The sequence below is a fragment of the Fusarium pseudograminearum genome, chromosome 4, assembly GCF_000303195.2.
Source record: "Fusarium pseudograminearum CS3096 chromosome 4, whole genome shotgun sequence".
Classification (NCBI taxonomy): Eukaryota; Fungi; Ascomycota; class Sordariomycetes; order Hypocreales; family Nectriaceae; genus Fusarium; species Fusarium pseudograminearum.
The window spans coordinates 1721147-1746790 of NC_031954.1; the positions used below are offsets into that span (position 1 = coordinate 1721147).

The window sequence follows — 25644 nt, forward strand, 5'->3', positions numbered from 1 at the left end:
AAAAACCGCATGAAGTTATTTGAAACGCCACGATATGTGGTATGATTAGCATATTGGATTTAGCGATTTGGTATATGGAGTTTTTGCATATCATCATGGTCCTGCGATGGGCAGATAGACCAGGAATGGGCGTTATGATTCGATTGACCAATAAAAGTCTACACTTGTTTTACAATCAACCTTTTCTTCAATAAAGTGACACATTGTTCTATGTATTTATCTTTGAAAGAGTAGTATGTAACTAGTGAGTAATTCAGCAAGAGTGTATTGGTGTTCTCTCTCTGACATGTCGTTGTGCCATATACCATCATACTGGAGTCCAGATCTGCCTCTTAGATCTGGGCACGGAACTCATGATGACTGCATATATACCACCACCAACCTGTGATGTAAGTGTTGATTAGTCTATGAGGCAATACATGACTGGACGATCGATAAAAAGAAACCTGATCATTATTATATTGGAGTGTATGATCAGGAATATTCCACATGGTATGTCGGGCCTTCACAAACCATCGAAGAGTCGAGAATGCCATATTGCGTTGATGCCGCACATTTTTTTCTTCTCGTTGTATGCTGTTCTAAGCGGGTTAACCACATCGTGATATTCTATGCAGAGCCATATGAGTTATCTGGGCGATTATTGTTATATCGCCATATGCTCAGCCGTCGCTACCACTATCAGTGCCGGCCGTTTGCACTGCCAAAGCAGTCACCGCTCTTGGTATCGAAGTATACCAGGTACCTAAAATTACACGCATTTTTTTTCATTTACGCAGCTTTTGTTAATTTCATTCATAAACCCCAAGGATCTGATGTGCCACAGTTTGCTGCCTGCCAGTCACTCGGGACGGCAACCTAGCTCCTCGCGTCACTTGGGCGGGAAGGAGCGATTTGACTTTACCACGGGCGCCTGCTGTAAAAATCACAACGAGGCCGTGATTAACCCTATTTCGTCCCTTCATAAATGTTGCTTCACTGCTTGAGGTGCAGAAGCTTCCTCACTTGATGTCAATTCTTCTTGGACTCCACCCAACCCTCCCTCCTTCGCCGTCATCAGCGCCGCCCCCTCGCAATCTATCTCCGCTGTGTCAACAACTCCGTCGCATATATCGCCGACGCAAGGCTCTCGCGCTGCTACCATCATGTCGGGCAAGTCCTGGTACTCCCTCAAATCCAAGGCAGTCCACACTCGGTATGGCTTGACCAAAAACATCCAGGTCCTCCTCCAAGGCCTGGAGAGTTTCCACGCAGGAATCATCGATGCGAGAGAACTGGGAAGCATGGTCCGACTGAGCCCTAAACGACGGGAATCTGTCGCCGCGACGATAGCCAAGTGTGCCCGCATGATCAACAAAGACCCTCAAGAATCCAAAACATGCGTCGATATCATAGAGATGTGTACTGAAATCCTTGAGATTGCTGGTAAGCAAGATCACTGTCATCAGACACTCCGTTGGACGAAGCAAAAAACAGCGAATAACTTTCGTGATAGACCGCCCGCCGCCCATCGACAGCTTCCCGTTCATGAGACTGCCTGCCGAGATCCGCGAACACATCGTCGATTTGATGGTCGACACCGTTTACAAAGGGAAGGCCATTAAACCTGGTGCACGAAAAGTGAGCTGCAATTGCCCAAAGATTGAACGAGAATACGATGGCTTCCAGTCTCCCCAAATGAAGGCGTTGCCGTCTATACTCGGCCCAGCACTCAACCAAGAATTCTTCCGCATCTTTTTTCGCAAGAAGACTGTTCGTTTCCGCTGCTGCTGCGAGCTGTTGCACCACCTCGACAACAACCCGCTGCTCGTACATAATGTCCGCGACATCAAAGTTCACTGGTGTGGACCAACGTCAGCGACGGCCTTCAAAAAGCTGGGCGAATGCGACAGGCTCGAGTCCCTGACAATCAGCATTTCCAAATCCACTCTGGCGTACCTCAGCCCACGAACCGACTTGATGAAGACGTTCTTCCCCCTCACATACCGCCATGTCAGAATAACGGACATCCTTGGACTGGATGAGCTTTTGACCGTACGAGGCCTCAAAGAGGTGGCGGTTATCCATGCTCAGTCCAAGAGCACGAATCTGACCGTGGAAACGGACAGAGCCAATCTTTCAGAGCTACTGACTCATCAACTCAAAAAAGACAAGGTATGCTTGCTAGGAAGGGATATTCTTCTAGTGATGCTAATATCAGAAGGGTTACGATCCTCTCGACGATTTCTAGCTCGTCATAAAATCATTTTCAGAGGGAGACGACGATGATTATCTTACAAGCTAGCAAGGTATAATGAACAGTTTTCGATTTTGATCGGAGTTTGGAGCATACGGAATAGGAACACTGGGGATGTCCTCACGGACGACATTTGGCAGGCCGGGGCAACGATGAAGCATAGATATTATTGCAGAAAACAGGTCAGGATGATGTAGAGATGTAACAACTGATAAATTACGGAAGACTCCATTTGGTGAAAACACTAAAGATTCCGTACTCAAAAAGCGTTGCTGAATTGGTCTTGTCTTGTACCTGAACCGAAGTAAAGGCATCCGGCTCAAGATCAGCCGTTGAACTGGGCTGACCGAGCGATGGAAAAAGACGATTGAGTTTTGTGCCGTAGCAAATGACACACGATGTGTGTAAACCTACCTTGGAGGTAACCGATAGCTTAAACGCTTTGTATTGAACTCAATTTAGAGTCAACAGGTTCCTTGATATGCCTCATTCTCTGGCATTGGTTGTTAATTGCTTCACGGAAATGAACAATTCAGAATAGGTAGCTTGAGCAGAAAATTTGCCAAACATAAGAAACGAGCACGTGATTCTCGGATTAACCCATATCCGCTTTTTGTTCTTTTTGGCGAGGACCTTTTTTAGTGGTGTTTTCCCTGTTGCTAGGGTGTTGGTGCCGCCATCAGGACTGAAAGGAGGGACGCTCTACCACGCCTCACGGCATCAGAGAAATTGGCTGCTGGAAGTTTAACAAACAAAATTAGTAGGTCAGCTTATAATACTTAGACTAGGTTTCTTAGACTGGTATTTGTTTCTATACCCCAAGACTTAGGAGGCCACCCACTGCACATGGTAAAGTCGTCTTGAGGTTTAGACTTCTCTTTGGGGTTGCACTAAGTCATAACGTGTGAGCTATAGTCTTGCGATGTTGAATATGCCATCAAGAATGACGATGCAAGCTCTGTGTACATGCGCTGGGCTTAGCCGGAAACGGAAGCTGAAGAACGACATCGTTAAGGCGAACTTGAATGACCTGAGCATCATCGGGGACCAATTATGGTTTATGTCGAAGAAAGTGATGTAAACTTCTTGCTATGATCTGGCAGCAGTTCATGTTGCATGCTCTGAGTATGGTAAATGTGGGAAAAGCTGGAGCGGATGGCTGACATGAAAGTCATGATTGAATCGTAGAGTTGCTGGTAGAAGTGGTATGACAGACGTAAGACTCAGGGTGGCCTTTATCCTGTTCTCATGTCGCTCTGTGAGATTAATAACCGTGGGAGATATATATAGAGAGATGTTCATCTTGCAGACTGATCAAGAAACGGGCTTGTATGAAGCTGACGACTTGTAGCTTTCGATGATGGACGAGAGTCTGTCATGAGATGGGGATGAGTCGGTCGACAATGCAACGAAATCTGCTTTAAATGGAGGAAGCCGTAGGTTGAGAAGTTAGAATTGGTGGAGATGTCTGCTATGCGGCGTGAGGTGACCTAACCCATGTTAGTTTACGACCCTGAGATGCGAGATTTCGTACTGACGACTTGGATAGTAACCAGGCTCTTCTACTTTGGACTGGTGGTGGGCCCCTTAAACTGTGAGTCTCTTTTTTTTCCTTCCTCGTCCCTATTACTATTGTGGTCATTAAATCACTCTTTTGGATTATGTTTACTACAGAATAGAAACCTTCATGAGATGACCCTAGGGTGATCTGTGGGTGACATATTTTGAAGTTCTTCCTATGTGAGAGATTTATGTGGTGATATTACGAATAAATACTACGAGTGTTTATAATGGGACGCCCATGCCCCTCAGTGGTTGCATGTTCTCATTAAGTGTACAGTCGTGTGCCTGAGTAGCGGGCTGCGGAATAGTGGGATCTTGATTTCCATCACTCACGTCAGGTTTGGCCATGAAATACGATTGAAGCTGCGGCTGATTATATATCATACTTTAGTTATCATATAGTCGGGTTTAGTAGCCGGTCGTACGTTTGGACGGTCCCTTCGGCATCGTGTGTGGTGTATATTGGGTGTAGGTCGGCTATAATGTGTTGTATGTTTAAAAAGGCAGAAGAAGTTAAAGAAGAGATGCAGGAAAAGGGTATTATTCATCACGAAAAGAAATCGCGTCATTTGCTCGTCCCTGCTGCAGAGGATTATGGGACCCGGCCTCATAGGGGTCTTTGATCTGATTTCTCTTCAATGGCTAGAGCTGCTTGATTCAAGGCTTTTGTCTGAGGTGGAGGATCCTTGAGATCTCTTAGTTAATTTAATTGGCCTCTCCGTCAATTTGGTGTCTCTGGGCATAGCACAACCCTTCTCTGCTAGTGTATACTTTTCGGAGAGCTTGTGCACGGCATCGTACTTGTTCTGTATAGCTATGAAGCGGTTTATGGTGTTCGATCCTGATCTTGGTTCTCAAGTCCAACTTCTTGGAAATCGATTTATAAGTGGATAACTTCCTGGTTATCCCCATTGATCCTTGTTAAGGCGCACCGTGGCGGCGACGATGGCCTTGATGTGTTGTAATACGGGTATGTGTAGTATAGCACCAAGCACCAAGCATCAAATCGTGAACTTGAGTCTTGCATAAGCCATCAACTTGTTCCCGTCTTTAAATGACATCCACATTGATGCTTCCGTCTTATGAGTGTATGTATTGGAGGTAGCAGTAGTGGCCAGTCTCTATTAACCTTGTATGAGGAAAACTTCCAATGTTAGTCTTGCCACTGGGCTCGGGGACTAGATCACCAATGCTCCCTAAGCTGTACAAACAACCTTGTTTCTGGGAAGTCTTTGTTGACCATGCAGTGAATCCGGTAATCGACGATGGTTATCGTGCCTCCATTACTAGTAAGTGATTTGCACCACACATGCTTCATCGTCGCGATCCAGCCTCGTCCTAAGACATGCGGCGAAGTTAGAGAGTACCATAAAGAGCATTTGGGGCAGCGTGATGAGACAAGCAAGTAACAGCCATGGCCCCTGGTGCTTCTTCTCTTCGCCAACCTCCTTTACATCTAGAGCCGTAAGTTCTCTTTCTCTATTACCTCTATCACGCTTGCCTCTAGCTATGCTCGTCAGCACATCTGCTCATTGCTGCCCCTATTCTACTTTGATTTCGATCATAATAGCTGCAAGCGTAGCACGAAAAGAAAATTCACGACTGCTCCCAAAATCTTTAACTCCCTTTACCGCGTCAGCTGCCCTTACATCTGTCTTTGATCTTCTAGCAGAATTATCTTGTTGTAATGAACTGTTATTATGTGATTGAGCAGTGTGGCCTTTACAGGACCTCCTTGTATCGTTCGAGTGCGGCTCTATCTCTAGTAACAATTGGTAAATTTTGGACATGGATGACCGTGGCTTGGAGATTCAAGCAAACGCAGATCTAAACTTTCTGTTGTCGCTTTGTATTTCGATGTTGGACTTCAAACTCAATAGAAATAGAGGAGCGACAGCTTTCTTTCTCATAGAGTTACAATCATCTATGATAAGGTACAAGCACCAAAGGGTCAGCGTCTCTGGTAATAAACAAGTTGAAACATCGTGACTGCATTTCGGTGAAGGTGGCTTTAATAAGGGACCAGATGCAAGTGCATGGATTAAGAGCAACGAGTCTCATAATGCCGACGGAGAGTTGAAAACTGGCAATGCGGAGAACCTAGAGAAGAAGCAGTTGCACAATTATTTTTATACTTGAAGATATCTAGAGTATCATCATCAGGGGGAAGTTATTATGAGCGAGAACAGAGTCAATAAGAGAGTTTCGTATTTCTGAATTCCCAAGGTTCTTTCAGCTATTGCTTTGAAGATTAGTCGGTCCTAGCAGCGAAAACAATACAAAGTCTATAGTCACCTTTATCTTCACAGGGAAATCAGCCTCTATTTTTGCTGGCTTAATACATAAAAAGTCTAACTTGCCAACTATGACCCAGAATATGCCTCTTTGAACGAGACATAATGGCTGGAAAAGGTCACATAAGCACGAGATTGCGTAGAGGTAGCGCGATACATGGGGATTTAGAGATCTGGGCGAAAGCCTTTTCGCAGTATAAGTTAAATGCAGTTGGGTTTCTTATATTGTTATGTGAGCTTCCACTTATGTTTCGTTCATGGACGAACACTGTGGCGTGATTGTCTATAGAGTCTTGATCTACCTATACAAAACAAGAAACTTGATCGAATCCCTAAGAATACTACGGGGATCATAATGTGCCTTTACTACATGAAGCGAGAATTGTCAGTTGTTGTTCGACCGGCTCCAGGTTGTCTGGGTCGAAGTCTGTTTGCCTAATCACAGATACCGCAATCTTCTCTTTTTGTTGGCATATGAGCAGGGAGTCATTTTTGCCTATTTGTGTAATTTGGTCTGGGTTACTGCCTTAGTTCTAACCAATCCGGTCCTCCCTCTCGTTTATTCATTGGGAATTAGGAATTGATATAACGTTTTGAGGTTCTAGACTTGTGGGAACTTTTTAAATAATCTGGATCCATCGGGTCTCTCGGCGAGAACGAACTTTTGTATCAACGAGATGAGAGCTACTATGTGCAGCCAGAAAGGATAACACAATTGCTTCAGGAACATTCTGACGAGCTAATGGCAGTTCTCGCCTCGTCTAGAGATATCATGAGTGTGACGGACTTCTTTCGAATGAAATTCCTTGTACAGATAAAATCGGGTATACATTTAATTTTACAAAGGGCGAATTATAATTAGACAATTGCTACCAAGCATTTGAAGTTCAGCTTTATATTAGGTAGACAATATCTCAAATAGAGCAAGGGGAGTTGGTTGCCAATTGCCCAGGCTTTAATGCGATGCGCTCCTTAAAAAGAACGTGGAGGAGCTGTTGAAAAGCAGGCTGATGAGCAAAGACGGATTAATACGCAGCCTCCTAAGCACTAAGGTGCTAAGGTAGGTGATGGTCCTATGGAAATAGTGGAGATCTTCGGCAATATGTTTCTCCAGCCAGTTCTAACCCTAACTCCCCTAACGAGCCCACAGCCGATTTCTTTAGCGAAATCTTCTCGCTCTTTTTATCTAACCACCGATCATTGAACACACGATCGACTCTGAGCAACTGGACCGCCAAAGTTGCCCATCATGTCGCTCGTCTCGGGAGAGAAGTCGAACTTCCAGTTCGTAAGTCGTCCCCTATAGCATCACAATCACGAAATCGAATTCAACACCATCGACGCCGCCCGAAGAACCGCTCTCGCGCCACCCGACCGGCGTCAGGTGCATCGAAATCGATCGTGACGGGAAAATCATCAGAAATAACATGTGCTAACGACGTGCAGATTCTCCGTCTTCTCAACACCAATGTTGACGGAAAGCAGAAGGTTATGTACGCCTTGACCAAGATCAAGGGTGTCGGTCGCCGATACTCTAACTTGGTCTGCAAGAAGGCCGATGTCGATCTGAACAAGCGGTACGATTTCCTGCGCACCAATCACGATATTCTCAAAAATACTAACAACATCATAGCGCTGGTGAGCTCACCTCCGAAGAGCTTGAGCGAATCGTCACCATCCTCCAGAACCCCACCCAGTACAAGATCCCTACATGGTTCATCAACCGACAGCGCGATATCGTTGATGGCAAGGACTCTCACATCCTTGCTAACGGTGTCGACTCCAAGCTCCGTGAGGATCTTGAGCGCCTCAAGAAGATCCGCGCTCACCGTGGTCTCCGACACTACTGGGGTCTCCGTGTCCGTGGTCAGCACACCAAGACCACCGGTCGCCGTGGCAGGACCGTCGGTGTCTCCAAGAAGAAGGGTGGTTAAACTATTTATCGGTGTTGGTTATGGGTGGACAGGCGTGACGGCTGGTTTCATCTTTCTGAGCATTCTGAGGGTTTTGCTTTCCGGCATACGCAGCTATGGCTGTACTCTAGATCAGAGTCACGAATCAAAAGCATTCAAGTAAAATCTTCATTGTGGGAAAGGGGAGATGTTTTATGGCAAAACCATGTGAAACTATGGTCAAACGAAGTCCACGAAAGGTCAAAAATGAAAGGTGTTCGCCAAGGCAATGGGAAAGATACCTAATGATTCTAGGGAAGGGTATCATGATTTCTTTTTTAAGCTACTCGAGTGTGTCTTTGTGTGTTTAATCCTCGTGTGTCACAGCCATGTCCAAAACTTCCACTCGTCCCTGTCCCTTGGTCTCGTTACCGATGAAATCAGACAAGGGCTTAAAAGCACCAGGCTCAACGAAGCCTACCACTTCCCACTCCGATCCAACAACATCCTGACTCTCTACCTGTTCAACGTAGCTAAGGATCTTGTCCTTGACGGTGCCAACGGCCTTTTGCTCGCCTTCCTCTTCCTTGTTCGCGCCCTTGGGTGCTTTAATGGCTTGCTTGAGAACATTGGTGGTACAAGCGATACGGAGCCTCATGCGCGCCCTTGCAACAGGGATAGGCTGATGGGCGATGAGGGCCTTCATGGCTTCAAGGGCCTGACTCTTTGCGCTCTTGGTCGTACTGACACCAGTCCAGTTGTGCTGGGGTCGGGGCTTAGCCTCTCCAGCCTCTCCAGTTGCAGGTGTTCCTGTAGCGCTTCCTGCGGCACTCTTGTCGGGTGTAGCGTTATGAGCCTGGGAGCTGAGCATGTCGAGAGCCTTCTCGATCATGCCAGACGTATAAACGCGTTTAGTCCTTGGGTCGACCAGTTTACTGGCGACTATGCTGACGACCTCGTTATGCACACGCTCTGTCTGCGCAGCACGCTCTTTTTCTCCGACTTGCATCTCGCCCTTCTTCAGAATCTCGAGGATGATATCGTCCGTGGACTTGCCCTTGCCGAAGGCCTTGTCAAGGTCCTCGCGAGGCGCTGTCTGGCCCTTTGAGACATTGAGAAAGACGTTTGGGATCTGGAGAACATTGTCGAGATCAGTTTCGATGCCGGATCGCCATTCAAGGACCTTGTTCTTGTAGCAGGCGAGCTCGAAGCGCTTCTTTCCCTTCTTGAGTCGCACAAGGGAGACGTTGGTGAGCTTGATCTGATTAGAAGGTTGCTGAATCTGTCGAGACATGACGGGCGGTATATGAGATAAATCGAGTCAACGGGTGTTTCGAAATGAGGACGCTGCGTAAAGTTGCTGAGAAGAGGAAAAAGAGATGGATGCGGTAGATAAAGTATTAAAGTGCCTGCTTGTTACCAGAACTTTTTTCCTGACCCCGCCATAAGCCAGGATTGGATTTCTTACTGCGTAATAGGTGCCCCGCAATGGGAACCTTCGTCATAAACACTCATCCATCATATGGATGCTTTGAGTCACTTCAGTTGAATACTCATACCCAATAGTACACATTGGATTGAACCACGATCTATTTATGCGTAAGAATAATGCGCCGATGATTCTTTCTGAATTTGGCCACCTTGATTTTTAGAAATATTTTTATTGGAGGCTGCATTCTGAACCTGATAATAAGCACATGTAAATCTGACTGATGTGAGTGAATCATATTTAGGCGACTGATATCATATGAGTTTATGTGATATACCTTTCGGGTGAACTCTGTCCTCATATTCATTGGCAGTGTCTATGCTGGACTTTCAATATACTCCTTCCTCTCTCAGTAAGTCTATCAAGCGAATGCATACATGACCGGCCGACTACTTCTAGTCATATGTCTTTTGATAATTTGTTTATTATTCTGTAGGTACTCCTAATTATATAACTCGAAGCTGTGTCTAACACAGTTACCATAAGGCCTTTTAAACTGAAATGACGTATAAACGCAATGACTAGCATGCCAAAATGTTAAACCAAATTAATATTATAAAGCTGCGATGCTCGTCAAGTTGTTTCTTTGGTTGGCAGAAACCTGGCTTTGACAACAGGAGATGAAACGGCCTTGCAGCAGTGGATCTATGTTTACTGCTTAATAGTAAGTTTAAATCCCGAGTTTCTGCGACCCAGCACAGGGTCCCTCTTTGTACTGAGTTCAGGATATCATGAACTAAGAAAAGCATACAAAGTCCATAATCATCAGATATACCACTGCGATATCTGGGATAGTCTCACCGCAGGCAGACAAACATAAGCCCGTTCTCCGTGTTATTCGTGCTGTCGCAGGGTAGGTACGAAGATAGGCGCTGCAGGTACAGCACAGTGACTTCGAGGTTCAAGAAGACGAATCAACCCCGGCATCGGTAACTTGCTCAACCATGCAACGAATCGACGCCCTGGTCCATGATGAGCACTTACCGCCTCACTCGTGTTTCACCGTTTATCTCAGGGCTGTTGTTGTCTGATTGTCTGTGTTTGTTTTTGCCAGGAACACGATCACAAGATCAGACGCCATGACAGCTAAGCATCTTCCATACCTAAACATTGGTTAGACGCAGAAATCACAAGAATAGCTCGGTTGAACTGGGCAAGTTTGTCCGAGACACACGCTGAACCCGGACCAAGCAATTGCAAATAGCGGGAGATCGTAATCGGTTTCTGACTGTGTCTTAGTGCGTGCATTATCAGACGCGTACCGTAACAAGAGACCCTGTATCACCTACGTCACTACTCTCAACCGACGGATGTCGGATTAATGCCCCGGGTGTTACTTTCAGTCCGCAGAACAGCCCTTTCTAGGGCCAAGAGTATGCATAACTCACATAGAACCGATTGAATATACGTTACTGTTCCCCTGAATCAATGAAGAAGCATGGGACATCACGAGGCAGCCTCAAATCGCGGACAACAACACCCGTGAACGCCTCTTATCGACGACTCATCAAGGTGAGATAGCGCCGACGAGTCACGTTTTCGCATGTGGATATTTGAGTTGCTGGCTCGCCGCCTCCCTTCCTAGCTTAGCTTGGCTCTGGGCCTGTACCTGGCATAGGGTGACACGCAACACTGCACTAACAGATACTCACACAAATCAAATGGTAATCAGATAGCAGAGCTCCCCAGCAACGGCCTGAATCGCCCCTGCCGCTAGGAAGCATAGCCGCTACGCGGGGTGTGGTCAGCTGCAGGTTGCTAGGTTGGCTCTGGCCCGAGTCTCAGACAACTGGGGACGGGGACGGACTGGGGGAGCTTCCCAGCCATAATTACGTCGCTCACCTCTCTTGCTTGCGCCTTTACTTCTTTCTCTCCTCCATCAACATCCATCACTCTTCTTGTTGATAACAACCCAACATCTCCCACTTGTTATCAATATCTTCAGTATTAGCATCACTGAAGCCCGTACAAACAGCACACAATGCGTTTGTCAACTTCTGCCCTCGTGCTGGGCGCCGCCTCTTCGGCCATGGGCCTGGAGCAGCAGATCCTTGGCGGCGACTCAAAGCCTCTCATCGACCTTGACGTGAACGCGTGGACCAAGCCCCTCGAGAAGTTCTTCGGAGAGATCTCATCAGAGGCCAAGGCTGTCTGGGACGAAGTCACACTTCTTGCCCCCGACGCCGTCGAGGCTTTCAAGAAGCAGGTCCTCACTGAGCCCAAGAAGGTCAACCGCCGACCCGACTCTCACTGGGACCACGTCGTCAAGGGTGCTGACGTCCAGTCCCTGTGGACCGAGAAGGACGGCGAGAAGCACCGCGAAGTCGGCGGCAAGCTCGAGAACTACAACCTCCGCGCCAAGAAGGTCGACCCTTCCAAGCTCGGTGTTGACAAGGTCAAGCAGTACAGTGGTTACCTTGACGATGAGGAGGAAGACAAGCATCTCTTCTACTGTAAGCTCCGCCGTTACCAAAGTCAATTCTGATCTAAACTAACAAACTCAAAGGGTTCTTCGAGTCCCGTAACGACCCCAAGAACGATCCCGTAGTCCTTTGGCTCAACGGCGGCCCCGGCTGCTCTTCCTTGACCGGTCTCTTCCTCGAGCTTGGCCCTGCTTCCGTCAACAAGAAGATTGAGATCGTCAACAACCCTGAGTCTTGGAACAACAACGCTTCCGTCATCTTCCTCGACCAGCCTGTCAACGTTGGCTACTCGTACAGTGGTGGCTCTGTCAGCAACACTGTCGCTGCCGGCAAGGATATCTATGCCCTTCTCACCCTCTTCTTCCACCAGTTCCCTGAGTACGCCAAGCAGGACTTCCACATTGCTGGAGAGTCTTACGCCGGTCACTACATCCCCGTCTTTGCCAACGAGATCCTCTCTCACGATGACCGCAACATCAACCTCAAGAGTGTTCTCATTGGTAACGGTCTTACCGATGGCTACACCCAGTACGCCTACTACCGTCCCATGGCTTGCGGTGATGGTGGTTACCCCTCCGTGCTGAGCGAAAGCGAGTGCCAGTCCATGGACAATGCCCTTCCTCGATGCCAGTCTTTGATCAAGGGCTGCTACGAGTCTGGCAGTGCCTGGTCTTGCGTTCCTGCCAGCATTTACTGCAACAACGCCATGATGGGTCCTTACCAGCGCACTGGCCAGAACGTTTACGACATTCGAGGCAAGTGTGAGGATGGCAACAACCTCTGCTACTCTGGCCTCGGCTACATCGCCGATTACCTGAACCGCGAAGAAGTCAAGGAGGCCCTCGGTGCCGAGGTCAGCAGCTACGACAGCTGCAACATGGACATCAACCGAAACTTCCTCTTTGCTGGTGACTGGATGCAGCCTTACCACCAGCTCGTCCCCAACGTTCTGGACAAGATTCCCGTTCTTATCTACGCTGGTGATGCTGACTTCATCTGCAACTGGCTCGGAAACCAGGCCTGGACCGATAAGCTTCAGTGGTCTGGCCAGAAGGACTTCAGCCACGCCGACCTCAAGCCCCTTAAGCACGCCGGCAAGGAGTACGGCAAGGTCAAGTCCAGCGGTAACTTTACCTTTATGCAGATCTACGGTGCTGGCCACATGGTTCCCATGGATCAGCCTGAGGCTTCTTCTGACTTCTTCAACCGCTGGCTCAGTGGTGAGTGGTTCTAAGCTGGATCACTCTCTGTTTTTTAATGTGTGACTGTACACTACATGGGAGATTGCCAAGATTGTAATTTTGAAATACACGAGCGACGATGGCATTGCATGATTATCAGGATGGTCATTAGCTACAATCAGATACGAATTTACCACGTTTAACATGAAGTAATGTGCCTTTCCTAAACTTGTTGTGACGTCGAGAGGAGTAATCATGTTTCTTTCAAGTGAGACCGTAACTGATATGACCGTGATTTATGTGCTTTGTGTTATGTTACCTCAGGAGCAGATATGACAGGCCGACGGAGCAGGGAGAGAGATCTCCACACCCGGCCGAATGACGGAAAAGAGATCCACAGTAACCGAGACATGATCCGGCTTTTGTCATATCAAGCAGATGGAAGAGTATCTGCGACTGTTTGAATCCTAGAGTCAGTAACGGCATATATCTGTAGAGTAATACCGGTGGAGTTTGAATGTATGCATGCGTGCAACCGGTCAACGGCTTTCCTGCTGACTCAATTGGAAAAGAACGGCTTGTTGGCTTATCGACGACGTCTGCTCCGGGTCGAGCGAGTGGAAGCCAGCCATCGGGATGAGGTCAAGGTTTCCACCAGGTACGAAAGAGATGAGAGCAGAGTGCGAGAAATGAAGGGCAAGTACAAGGACAAAACGGGGTGGATACGTGTTGGAGAAGACGTCGAACAACGGAGGAGGCGCCGGGAAGAGGGTAAAGATGCGCGGGCCAAGAGGCGAAAGACAGGGAGTTTGGCTGCTTGGTTGTGATATTGTAGATTTGTTGAGGATTCTGGGGTTTTTTGGCTTCGGGTTTCGGTCTACCGCGGCATGACAGTGGAGAGAACGGGATATTTTCCCTCGTCTTTGATTTTTCTTATTTTTTCTAAGCCCCTCGTTTATGTGATAGTAAATTGACTTTGTAGTTAATGGGATCTGAAGCGAGTCCATGTCAAGCGAGGTGGTTCACTCATGACATCAATGGGGATCCAGTATGATGAACATATACATGCGAATAAAGCTCAACTGGTATCTTGCAGTTAAGATTCTTAGTAGTCAACAGTTTACATGCAAAACCTAATCCTTATGCAGTGGAGCAATAATTTCTGTGCTCATGCCTAATTACCTACTCGCTACTTCAATGGTTCTCTGTATGCTCACACGACACAGTGACTTACACGGCCTCACTAAAAAGATCGAATAGGATACCGAAACTTTTGACTTGTAGTCTTCCAAACTGGGTTCCACATGGCCATTGCGTTAGCGCATCCCCAACAAAAAAAACAGCTTCGACGAAGAGAAGCAGCCGCATTTTGTTTTGAGATTTGGAGTACATAGTCCCCGTGTGCTCAAGTACGAGGTGCTAGATAGTGCACACATGGTACAGACAATGCAGAATCTAACATTGGAAAGTACCGATCTGGGCCGTCGTGCTCTGACAAGAGATTTAATCCCTGGCAGTTTTAACTTAGTCTAGAACCGCCCTCAGTTCCATCGGCCGGAGCTGGTGTCGACGTCGACCACAGATCCACGGAAACCCTTGCAGAGCATCAGAAATAGGCAGTTCAGGACGACCGACGGAACTTTGCAATTACAGGAGATGTTGTAGTTACTATGTAATCCAATAATAGGTATCCAGGAGAGTAAAGGGGATCTTTTTCGCTACAACAGCCACCTGAAAACGACGAATTGATAATTATGCCTTATCCGTACGGGCCATTCAACACTTGTAAGTAAGCCCCTACCGGTAGGTACCTGGTTCTGCCTCGGTTCAGGCCCCACATTGCCACATCCACTCATGATATCCGGGACTTTTTTTGTGTCACACATTTTAAGGCTTCAACGTCAAAGGCACGGCTCGCAATCATGATGACCACTTATTGGCATTGACATGCCAAGAATAAACGAGTAAAACCTGTGGAGTATTTCTATTACTGTCAATTGTGTACTTGACATTGAGAAAAAAATACACCAGCAGATATAATCATAGCGAATTAGTATTCATGATGGCTCGACACATAGAAGAAAACATCGATTATTGCGAGACCCTTATTTTAAAACCCTTGCAACAACATTAAAACTAGAGGCACATGCCAAGTCAAATATGTGAATGATAGGCTGGTACAAGCGCATAGTCTCTCTTTCCGGCGGCAACGGGTACCACGCTTGGCAGGCAGGTGCCAGTTTCCCAATGTTCTTTCCCCAACTGTAACAAGAGGGCCCTTGATGATACCTGCCTCTAGAACAAAAACTCGGGACGGGTCTTCTCCATGGGTCCATCATCCCCAGCCGGGTCCTCGATTTGATCCTCAATAGGTACTTTCCACTTAGCTTTACTCTACCAGTCGAGACACTCCCGAACCGCTCCAGTTTGAGCCGGGGGCGGATTTTGATAGAGGGAGAAAAAAAGAAGTTAAAGCCAACAGCTCCCGCAACTTTACGCAGTATTTAAGATCTGAACCTCTTGCCTCCCAGATCCAGGTGTTCCATTCTCTACGCCTTGCTTCGGTACTGATTTGTTTATTCAACTCTGCTTGTTCTCTGGTTTCGATTGTTCTTCCTTCTATTATACCCTATCTTCGCTTCGTCGCTTCGTCACTTGCAGCGACTCACATTCGGTTCATATCGTCGTTACGCAGACGACGAGCAAAGTCTAAAAAACCCGACCAACTGAAAATTCCTCCTCCCGTTTACTTGTCCAAAACTTAGGACAGGTCATTAATCCCGCCGTCATGGCTGAGCACTTCAAGTTGTTGGGCTCCATGCCCGATTCGAGCCTCTTCAGCTTCCCTCCCGCCAATGCGCCTGCTCCCATTGCGCCTCTCGATGTACCAACTTCGATTATGCGCCCCTTCAACATCCCTGAACAATGGTTCACTGCGGCTCTCGACGCCAAGGTTCCCTTGACCATCGCTATCCTCTATGCCGTCACTGTCAAGAGCCTCAACATCTACAACAAGTCCAACGGCAAGAAGCCATGGGCTATTAGCAAGACCCGGCCGTTCTTCGCATTTGTGGTCCTTCACAACATCTTCCTCTGTGTCTACTCTGCTTGGACTTTCTGGGGTATGCTGAGCGGCATGAGGAGAAGCATCCAAAACCCTACAGGTCCTCAGGGTCTTGCCGGTACCGCTGACAGCTTCTGTCGTCTACATGGTGCTTCTGGCCTTGGCAACTCAGTCTACTACAACGAGACCTCGAACTCATTCGTTTCTGCTACTGAGCATGCCGCCATTATCAACGGGCTTCCCAGTGGAACTGTCGGTGGCCGTATGTGGAACGAGGGTTTGGCTTTCTATGGTTGGATCTTCTACCTCAGCAAGTTCTACGAGGTTCTCGACACTTTCATCATCCTCGCCAAGGGCAAGCTTAGCTCTACTCTTCAGACCTACCACCATGCCGGAGCCATGCTCTGCATGTGGGCTGGCATGCGATATATGTCGGCTCCCATATGGCAATTTGTTCTGATCAACTCCTTCATCCACTCCTTGATGGTAAGTCAAGAATCTCAAGTATTCACGGTGCCAGGCTAATTCATTCTCAGTACTTCTACTACACACTTACTGCTTTCTCGATCCGGGTTCCTACCCCTGTCAAGCGATCCCTCACCACGATGCAAATCACCCAGTTCATTGTTGGTGCGAGCAACACCATTGCCTACTCCTTTATCTCTTACAAGGTTCCTGTCGCCATTATCCAGAAGCTCTCCGTCCCAGCTTATGCCACTACGGCTGCCCCCGATGCGAGCCAAGAGACTATCGCCGACGGCGCTGTCGAGTCGATCAAGAAGTTCATCTGGGGTGCTGCTGAGGGTGCTGCTGCTCCTGGTGCTGCCCCTGTTGCATCCCAGGCCGTCACTTCTGAGTCTTTCACTGCCGAGACACAATACATCACTCAGCCCTGCATCATGACCACAGGCGAAACTTTTGCTATTTGGCTTAACGTGCTATACCTTGCTCCTCTGACATACTTGTTCGTCAGTTTCTTTATCGCAAGCTACGTTAAGCGTAGTAACGCTGCCAGCAAGAAGTCGCATGATGTTAATGCCAACATCGCTCTTGCGGAGAAGGCTGGCTGGGATGCGGCCAAGGGCATTGAGAAGGAAATCTACGATGGTGCCAACACTGCCAACGGTTCATCGGCCGATGAGGCCTCGCGGGCTTCTACACCAAAGAAGGCTAATGGCAAGTCGCGACGCAAGGCCTAAGCAATATAGGGGTTTGGATGAAGATGAAATCAATGGAGAAAATTGATAGCAGCATGAGAAAGACACGAGTCATCACTTTCACAGAGGGGCTACTGTGGTGCTGGTCTTGAAAGAAACACAAAAAGCGTTTGGGTCTCGGTTTTGTTCGATCGAGTTCTGTGTTAGAGATTTAGACGATAGCGATACCATGTTTTACAAAGAGAACAAAAAGAAAACAGATATTCTGTTCATAAATATCGTTGCTAGGAGTTGTGCCAGTGAATGCCCATCAACTGATTGTCCGAGCACAGAGTAATATGGCCAGGATTCAACCATGTTTTGTCTCATTAACGCTTTATGGCCGAGCCTTAGTAAGTATGGTATGTTTTTCCTTGGCGACGGTGATGTCGAGCTGGACGTTGTGCGGAAACATAGATAAGTAAGCCCAATGTTATACGCGGAGCCTTTCACCTTGTTCCGTCTTATGTTGTGGTGTAATATATGGGTCTGTTCTTCACAATAGCATGCCGGAATAGCCAATCTGTTGACTCAAGTCGTTAATAGTTGGAAAACAAATCTGGATAATGAACAGAGCATGTGTACGGTGTGTTAACTCATCTCAGTTGATGCATCACTTTCAAGTCCAGAAGAGAATGCCACATCACCGGCTAGACCGATAAGAAAAAGAAGAAGAAAAAGCTCATGTGTCTGTCGAAACGACCATACTATGTATCAACGTGGCTGACATGGTACATTTCATTCACTTTGGTCAAGGTTCAAAATATGAGGTGAAAACATCGTAGTATGTAATCTAATAGTAGTAACGGTCCATAAGAGTCCGGTAGCCAACGGGCATAACCAGTTCAAGTTGGCTAGATGACTACCTAATTTCATAACATCATAAATTTCCTTTCCGCGCCACGTATGGCAATACAAGTTCCTTAAACCATCTATGAGTGTGCCAGGCTGTAGTAGCTCTTAATACGCCTTCCAAGAACAAGCAAAACAATAAATGATATCGACCAAATGAACATCCTCTATGTGCCTTGTCATAATCTGGTTGTATGTTTCCAGAAAAATAGTCGAGTTGCAGCAAGTCAAATTGACACTGCTTTCCAGAACGCCTCGCTTTGAATAATAGCAACCAAATAAAAAAGTAAATGCGAAGTGCGAGGTCTAGTTAAAAACTAACTAGCCAATGGGGACGGAGGCAGTAATGGTGGTAGAGGATGGTCGAATAATGGGGGTGATTGGCGGGATTGGACAAGGAATCGAGTCACTTGTCGGGTGATATTTGTCGATCTATTATGATACTGCCATGGCTTCGTGAACCAGGCAGATCGGGTATCTCATAGTGCCACTTGAGTAGTGGCGGTAGCGAATGTGGTAGTGGTATGTTGGTGTGACCGAGAACAGTATCGACCTCATGCAGGGAAACCCACCCGATCTCGATCAATCGGGGGATTAGTCCGCATGCTGCCGTCATCCGTCCTCGGATATAAGTCATGACAGCTGACAATCTCGTGTTCGCTTAGAAGGTGCTCCAGTTCCAATCTCTAGGTACACTGGCAGCGAGTTCAGGGCCACGAGGCAAGTCAGAGGCATCCCCGAAGCCAGCGGCGATAGGAGTCGAGGTAGGGTTGGGAGCATCGGAAGATGCGGCGCTTGAAGCACGGCTATTGTTGCGAGTGTACCAGCTCTTGAACTCTTCGCAGCAATGGCGGCAGGTTCTTGAAAGAGGCGCACGCGGGTTGAACTTGGCATCATGGTCGAGAGGAGCAGCAAAGGTGGAATGGGAGTCGCAAAAGATGTGGCCACACTTTCGGCAGTGGTGGCGGCGAGTGAAGTAGCTGAAGGTGCGCTTGCAAGTCGGGTCGTCACAGACAGTAGATTCGGAATCGGGCTGCACAATATTATGTTAGTCAACTGTGCGAAAACAACGTGTAGGTAACTTGGGGTGAGACAGGCAAAGGATTCAGGTTGTACAAAACGGGAACGTTGGATACACCTGAGACAAAGGCGTCTATAGGTGTTGTACGAGGATGATCAAACAACCGAGTGTTGTTTGCTTTACGTACCTTCCAGTGCTTGCGCGTGGGTTGAGACTTGACCTCGGGAAACATCTCGGGGTCGAAGTCACCGTCGATACTGCTCTGGGAGCTATCACCAGTGGAAACACGCGCCAATTTGTTGCCAAAGACAGACATGCCAGGGATGTTTATGAGACTGCTGTTGGTGCGTCGCAGGGTGTTCTCAGACTCTGTGCTTGAGGTAGATGCACCATCATCAATGGGCATCTTGCTGGTCTTTGAGGGGAATAGATTGGGACGCAGTGCTGCAGGCATGTACATGGGGCGAGTCTGTCGTGCATGATGCGATCTGGGAGAAGTAGGATTTGATGAAGCAGAGTCGGGGCTGCTGGACTGGGTGTTGATGGGAGAGATCTGAGGGCCAACCGAGATCTGATATGAGTGGTTGCGTTGATGTGTAGGGCGCTGCTGCTGAGGAAAGAAGTGACGCGAGTGCTGGTCACCCGGAAGAGTAGGCATGATGAGGTCGGCAGCCATATTGAATGTTGGTGAAGCTGAATGTCGAAGGCAGCTTGGGTATGTATGTGTATACTGTAGCTTAGCTTATGGCTTACAGCGGTCTGTATAGCAACAGATGATTATTCGAGATGGAAGCCGAGAGAGTTGCTAGGTTACAGAAGTCCGGGGACAGGATGGACAAATAAATGCAGAGGTGGCGGATAGTTATTCGTGAGATGATGATTGGATTCGGGGTACTACAACTGTAGTTGAACGGAAAGTTAGACGAGCGAGAGTCAAGGGCGGGCCATGGGAGAGTTTAAACCAAAGCGAACAGGCTTAAGGAGGGAGTAGATCTTGGGAACATAGCACGGCCAACACCGTCGCGTGGAGGAGACCGGGGGCGGACGAGTACGTACCGTTCACTGTAGAACTGACTGGGGGTCCTTACCTAGCACTCTAGTTTAGCGTGAGACCAGGATGTGCCCTCTCTTACAGTTGCAGGTGGAGATGGAGGCGGTGGAGCTTATGATGGAGTGGGCGTGGCTCCTGCTTGCTGCTTGGCTTGACTTTTGGAGCAAAGCGTCCTTCTGCAACGACAAGGGCCTGTCCTTGTTGCGCGTTTTGCTCTCTCCGTATCCTCCCTCGTCGGGTCTAGAGGGTCCTAACGGCTAGCAGTCGTTAATGTCTCAGCGGCAGTCCGAAATAGGGCAGTTAGGAATTGATGTTTCTCAAGTATCTCTTTGCCAGTGTGAACTCGCCGGTAAGGTGAGTTTATCTGGCCCAAAAAAACGCCACGCTGGACGATGTCTCGCTATTGCTACGACGTGATGTAATTCAAGATTTTTGCGATTCATTCAGATGGTCGAGACATCCGGATACGGTAACAGGTCTCGAGAGATAAACGGAACGGTAGCTCGGTACCTGTGCGTAATTGCGGGAGGGATATATCCTATCTGGACGCCCTGGTTGGATGACATTGGAGCCGCTGGGGCCAACTTCAATCCAGTGGACAGGCCTGACCAATCGAGGAGTATTTCTCCTGGCAGTTCGTGAATTACTGTGTATCTGCGGACGATGCTGAAGTGATGACTATGCTGGGCCGTATCCAGATGCGATGCAGACCACCTACTGTGTATGTTGGTGATGGATGCCAGGGGCTGAGCAACAAACAGTGAAGTCCACGACAACGAATGCCGGAGCTGAGACTGCCGGTTCTTGTGTGCTGCGAACAAAATGTACTGTGCATGTACGGTGCCACCTATGTGTTACAACTTGGCCCGAGGATGGGATCTCTGCCATATCATGAATATGTCGTTCGAGTCAGGCAACGTGTTTGGCCCTTGCACCAGTACATTCTGGGCCTTCCTGCTGAGGTTTGAATTATGCCAACTAAATAGAGATTCCAAAAACTTCGAGAGTTGTGTCGAATCCGTCAAGTACAGTAACGTCCTGCAAGGCCAACAACTCTGCAACAAGGTGTGGCCAAACTTCTCCGGTCCGCGGGGCTGACTATCGTAGGGCGGCAATTGGACAAGCGCGCTCTTTAGTTCGGCGAGTCCCCGCCAGATAGCGAAAGCGCTCTGCAAGGTTCAAGGGTCAAAAACAGCGCCATCCCGAAGGATGTTGTTTGATTGGGCAGCTGCGGTTCCCGTCTTCGCAGCAGGGAGCTTTGGCTCCTCTGCTTCTGTCCTTTGGGTCGCTTTGCTTTGCTATGAGTTGCTGGTTGTGTGTTAGGCCGGCAGCGCAGTCTCTGCACCGTCTGGAAACCGGACCGGAACGGAGTACCTAAAGAAGACAAACGGAGAGACGGCATGTCCGACCGTTCGTTACTGTCTTTCCGTTGCTTGTTGATTGATTTGATAACGTTCAACATGGTATCGCTGGTGGTTTTGATCAAGTTTGCGAATGAGCCAACTGTTACGTACAAAAGATTCAAGACCCATAGGTAGCCGAACAAGCTTAGATTGCATAGCATTGGAAACAGCAACTCGGCCCAGCTACCATGGAGCATTGGGGAAAGAGTGGAGGCGCAACCCAGGTACTCCGTAGGTAGGTAGTAGGAGGACAACAACAGCGCCTGCCCGGGTAGTTGCAGTTCGACAAAAGTAGAAACAGCGTCTCATTTACTGTCGCAATGTTGTATCGTTGACCTCTTCACCGGCTCTCAGCACAACCTGCAATACAACGCACACACTTTCTTGGTCTTACTATTACCTAGGTAGGTAGTCTTGGTCTTGCAAATATGGATTGACATTTGTTTCTTTTCATAGCAAAATCATCATGCATTACTGTCACGTTGTGTGCGAACTGTACGCGCAGGGGTCTGTGCTCGCTGTGCTCGTCCTTCGTTCGGTACCTACTACAGTTACTGCGCAGACAACCGTTGCAATCTGATTTGACAGTTTCCGAGACGCCATATCATTGTCTTGTTTTGACGCAGCGAACAGAGCGAACAGAGCGCGACACAGAACAGGCCCTGAGACGGGCCATCTAGCCAGCAGCCAGGTAGGTATGCACTGCTCGAATCGATGTCTCCTGTCGGGCCCCTTTGTGACATATCTACCGATCCGATCGCATACAACGCTGCGCTTCAGCTCCAGGCTTCAACCCATCTCGATCGACATATCCGACAATTTACAGTAAATCTAAAGGCTTATCTTCCATCTCGTAGAGCATCACTTTCGTCATGATCATCCATGAGCGACACGATGATGCAAATGATCGACCATTGGATATTCAACCCCTTTCCCGTTTGCTAACGGCGGTGCTACGATGCCATTTCCCATGAACTTACTTCACCATGATTTACGCACAAGCACTTCACGACAGCATCATCCCGCCCCTCCTCTACCTCTGTTTTTTTCTTAACACCTTGGCTTTTCAAGCTTAGTCCCACCATGACTAGTTCGCCTACGCATCCATCACTTTACGTGATTTATGGTTGGTCTACTCGGTTCATGGTAGGCTCTCATAAACCCCACTCTGATGCATTACTGAAAGCTCCCCTCCACTTGGACGGTCTTCTTCGAAACTTAGAAGATCTTCAAAGGGCTTCATTTGGCCAAGGGCGGGGCAATTGGCCTACAGGAAGGATACTACCAGGCTACGTAGGTAGGTATTGAAAGACAAGCTCAAATCGCTCCCCACCCGATTCCACCATCGGACCGGGTTTGTTTGTTGCGTGTTCACAACCGGGGGGCCCTTGCCTCGAGCTCCCGCTCCCTTTGGCTCTCTTAAGCTTCTGTGGTTTCGCCGTTTAAAGGTCTCGTGACCTTCCCATCTGGTCTCGGGTCCGGGAGCCTTTTACGTTTCACCTAGGCCGCATCCCTCCAAATATCTCGGACGGAGACTGTGCTTTCTCGGAGGTAATGTAACTAATTCGGAACTCATCGGCCCTATGTCAAATAGACCAGGAGATGATGGAGTCAAAATGCACATACTATGTATATGGGACTGGCAAGAGAAACTGGCTGCAGCGAATACCATTCCGCCTATCAAAATCGCATTCTCGCTGCCCATTGCTTCAATTCCTTGACTCGATGCTCCTTACTATACTTCGGACCGGCAACGGAACAAGGTCATCACATCGCTCCAGCTGAATTGGTATGGTATGTGGGAGGAAAACAGGCAAGGACCGGCAGTACAGTTACCTCGACGCCTCGTCATGTCCCGCTAGCCTGTTGCCGCTGCCTTCTCGAATCTTGGAAGCTTTCGAGACCATCCAGACATGAAAGGGAATCCCTTCACCCGCCACCTGAAGGGTCCACCACGATGGCCTGTGCAGGATTTTTCCATCTCGACGGGGGTTAATTCAGCCAAAAGTGGTTTGCCTCTGCCGCAGCGCGCTCCGCTACTCAACCCCTGTTGAGTTATTCCCACTAGGCGCCGCCGAGTCTATATGGAGCTTGGATTTGATACTCCACCGAGGCTCGTTGCAGCCACGTTTCCTCCATATTGGAGCCCTCAATTCGTGGCGTCGCCGACAAGCCTTTTCTGCCAACGTGGGGAGTGGAACCAGGGTCCTATTCTAGATCTGCCATCTCATCTCCCGCCAACTGCCACGAGATTACCGCCGAGGTGTCCGTCACCGACTGTTTCCCCTCTAGGACACTTGAGACATGGAGGCTCCGTATGATCAGATATAGCTCAGGCAAAAAAAAGACAGCACAAGGGCTTGGTTTTGATCGACGCATTCTAGACCAAAAAGATGCCCCACCGTATTGTAACCAATCAGAGCTGTTTGGTGTCGCATATCGAATCTTGTCAGAAATTCAGGGTCCAAACTAAGTGGTCCAAGCGAAGAGCTTGAAATGCAACTCATAAGTTTACTGCAACCCAGATGAGGGGAATTACGTACTTCTGTGGCCACAGAGGGGTCTCTGAACCGCTGAAATTGTCAAGTTGCCCATGAACACCATGTTTGTCGAATCCCTGAGACGAGACATGATGCGCAGAAGCGAAGGAGGAAGGATTATGATGTACAGTTAAGGAGAATGTGGAGGCATGTCCGCTCAGGTGACCAGATCTCGAACCTCTCGACATATGGCGCAGCAGAGGCCAAGCCAAGCTGGGTAGTTCCTGTATCAGGTACAGGAAGGGCGATGCAATTTAATGATCATGTGAGCAGAAACAACGCATCTGGTGGCCCAAGACATCAAACCCGTCCCTAACCAAGATCCATCCATCACCCGTGCGGAGGGGTCCAAGACTATCGCCTTCACCGCCGCTCGTTGAAAGGACCCTTAGAAACTAGGCAAGCTATACACAAGTTACAAAGAGACGCCTAATATTCAGATGAAGACTACGTATGCTCCTTTTAGTGGCTGGATGAGGCTGGTACTCCGAAGAGAGCGAATCAATTCGATACAACAGAGTGGTATACATACATACACTTAACCCAAGAGCACAGACCCTGAGGGAAATATGAATAAGGTACGTAAATACATACCATCCGCCCCATTATCAGGACCATTTAACTGTTATGCTTCGGCCTCTTAGCTTACACGATTGTCATTACAGCTGCAGTATGTGGTTGACCACGATCAGGGTCCAAGCCAGTCAACTGGGGGCTTTAGTAAGTGATCAGCTTTGACCAAGTCCGCCATCTAATCCAATCTAGGAAAAAGTCTCGAATTACACATAGGTAAAAAACGTAAGTAATAAGTAGGTAAGTGAATAATAAGCGAAGGTTGCAAAGTGGTATTGTATGCAGGTAGGTACGTACATCACATTTTGTATGTAAAAAGCCCGCAGGTCCGTTCTCGTCGATACCTAGTTTACAATGCGCTCCGTTATTAACCAGCCCCATCCCCATCTCTCAGAGTACCCATGTCTCAGTCTTCTCGAATATGTAAGAGGCCGAGATGCCAAGACTTTGGAGTGGATGTCGCGCTTTACTTGTATCGGAAGTCGACCTTCAAGTTGCGGCTCCTCGGCATTCTTATCACTCGGCTACAATTGGCCGTTTCTTATTACACCCTCGCTATTATTTTGACAGATGAAGTTAAAAAACAGCCCAACGAGAATGAGGACAGGCTTTGCAAGTGCCTGAGGCCTACTGCTGTGCTACACACCACACACACACATATGCACAAGCTTGAGATGGTTGCTGGCTTGACCAATCGTTCTCCTGCCCGTTGATCAGATCAACTTCAATGAGATGCACAAAACAAAAACAATGGCAAACTGACTTGTACATCATCTCCACCGCCTTTTTACCCCCTCAGTTTTGATTTCGCATGACCAGCGCCCGTGCCTGTGCCTGCGCCTCTGTTTCTTCCTGTCTCAAATATG

General features: G+C 48.2%; 7 protein-coding genes across 7 annotated transcripts; 5 read left to right on the plus strand and 2 right to left on the minus strand.

Moving 5' to 3' along the window:
* Positions 1 to 1145: 1145 nt before the first annotated feature.
* FPSE_11767 (uncharacterized protein) lies at positions 1146 to 2230 on the plus strand (the record flags this gene model as incomplete). Its single annotated transcript, XM_009264884.1, has 3 exons — positions 1146 to 1425; positions 1496 to 2154; positions 2204 to 2230. The coding sequence occupies 3 exons, from the start codon at positions 1146 to 1148 to the stop codon at positions 2228 to 2230; spliced, it is 966 nt and encodes a 321-aa protein (XP_009263159.1).
* A 5112-nt stretch (positions 2231 to 7342) lies between these two features.
* Positions 7343 to 8027, plus strand: FPSE_11766 (uncharacterized protein; the record flags this gene model as incomplete). Its single annotated transcript, XM_009264883.1, has 3 exons — positions 7343 to 7381; positions 7540 to 7670; positions 7727 to 8027. The coding sequence occupies 3 exons, from the start codon at positions 7343 to 7345 to the stop codon at positions 8025 to 8027; spliced, it is 471 nt and encodes a 156-aa protein (XP_009263158.1).
* A 325-nt stretch (positions 8028 to 8352) lies between these two features.
* Positions 8353 to 9279, minus strand: FPSE_11765 (uncharacterized protein; the record flags this gene model as incomplete). The annotated part of the gene is made up of 1 exon (XM_009264882.1): positions 8353 to 9279. One exon carries the CDS (start codon positions 9277 to 9279, stop codon positions 8353 to 8355), a length of 927 nt encoding a protein of 308 aa, XP_009263157.1.
* A 2176-nt stretch (positions 9280 to 11455) lies between these two features.
* FPSE_11764 (uncharacterized protein) lies at positions 11456 to 13905 on the plus strand (the record flags this gene model as incomplete). Its single annotated transcript, XM_009264881.1, has 3 exons — positions 11456 to 11927; positions 11981 to 13117; positions 13550 to 13905. 3 exons carry the CDS (start codon positions 11456 to 11458, stop codon positions 13903 to 13905), a joined length of 1965 nt encoding a protein of 654 aa, XP_009263156.1.
* A 1961-nt stretch (positions 13906 to 15866) lies between these two features.
* FPSE_11763 (uncharacterized protein) lies at positions 15867 to 17341 on the plus strand (the record flags this gene model as incomplete). The annotated part of the gene is made up of 2 exons (XM_009264880.1): positions 15867 to 16628; positions 16679 to 17341. The coding sequence occupies 2 exons, from the start codon at positions 15867 to 15869 to the stop codon at positions 17339 to 17341; spliced, it is 1425 nt and encodes a 474-aa protein (XP_009263155.1).
* A 1510-nt stretch (positions 17342 to 18851) lies between these two features.
* FPSE_11762 (uncharacterized protein) lies at positions 18852 to 19887 on the minus strand (the record flags this gene model as incomplete). The annotated part of the gene is made up of 2 exons (XM_009264879.1): positions 18852 to 19223; positions 19399 to 19887. The coding sequence occupies 2 exons, from the start codon at positions 19885 to 19887 to the stop codon at positions 18852 to 18854; spliced, it is 861 nt and encodes a 286-aa protein (XP_009263154.1).
* Positions 19888 to 24774: 4887 nt separating this feature from the next.
* Positions 24775 to 25126, plus strand: FPSE_11761 (uncharacterized protein; the record flags this gene model as incomplete). Its single annotated transcript, XM_009264878.1, has 5 exons — positions 24775 to 24783; positions 24850 to 24925; positions 24995 to 25003; positions 25064 to 25067; positions 25105 to 25126. 5 exons carry the CDS (start codon positions 24775 to 24777, stop codon positions 25124 to 25126), a joined length of 120 nt encoding a protein of 39 aa, XP_009263153.1.
* Between the last annotated feature and the right edge of the window lie 518 nt (positions 25127 to 25644).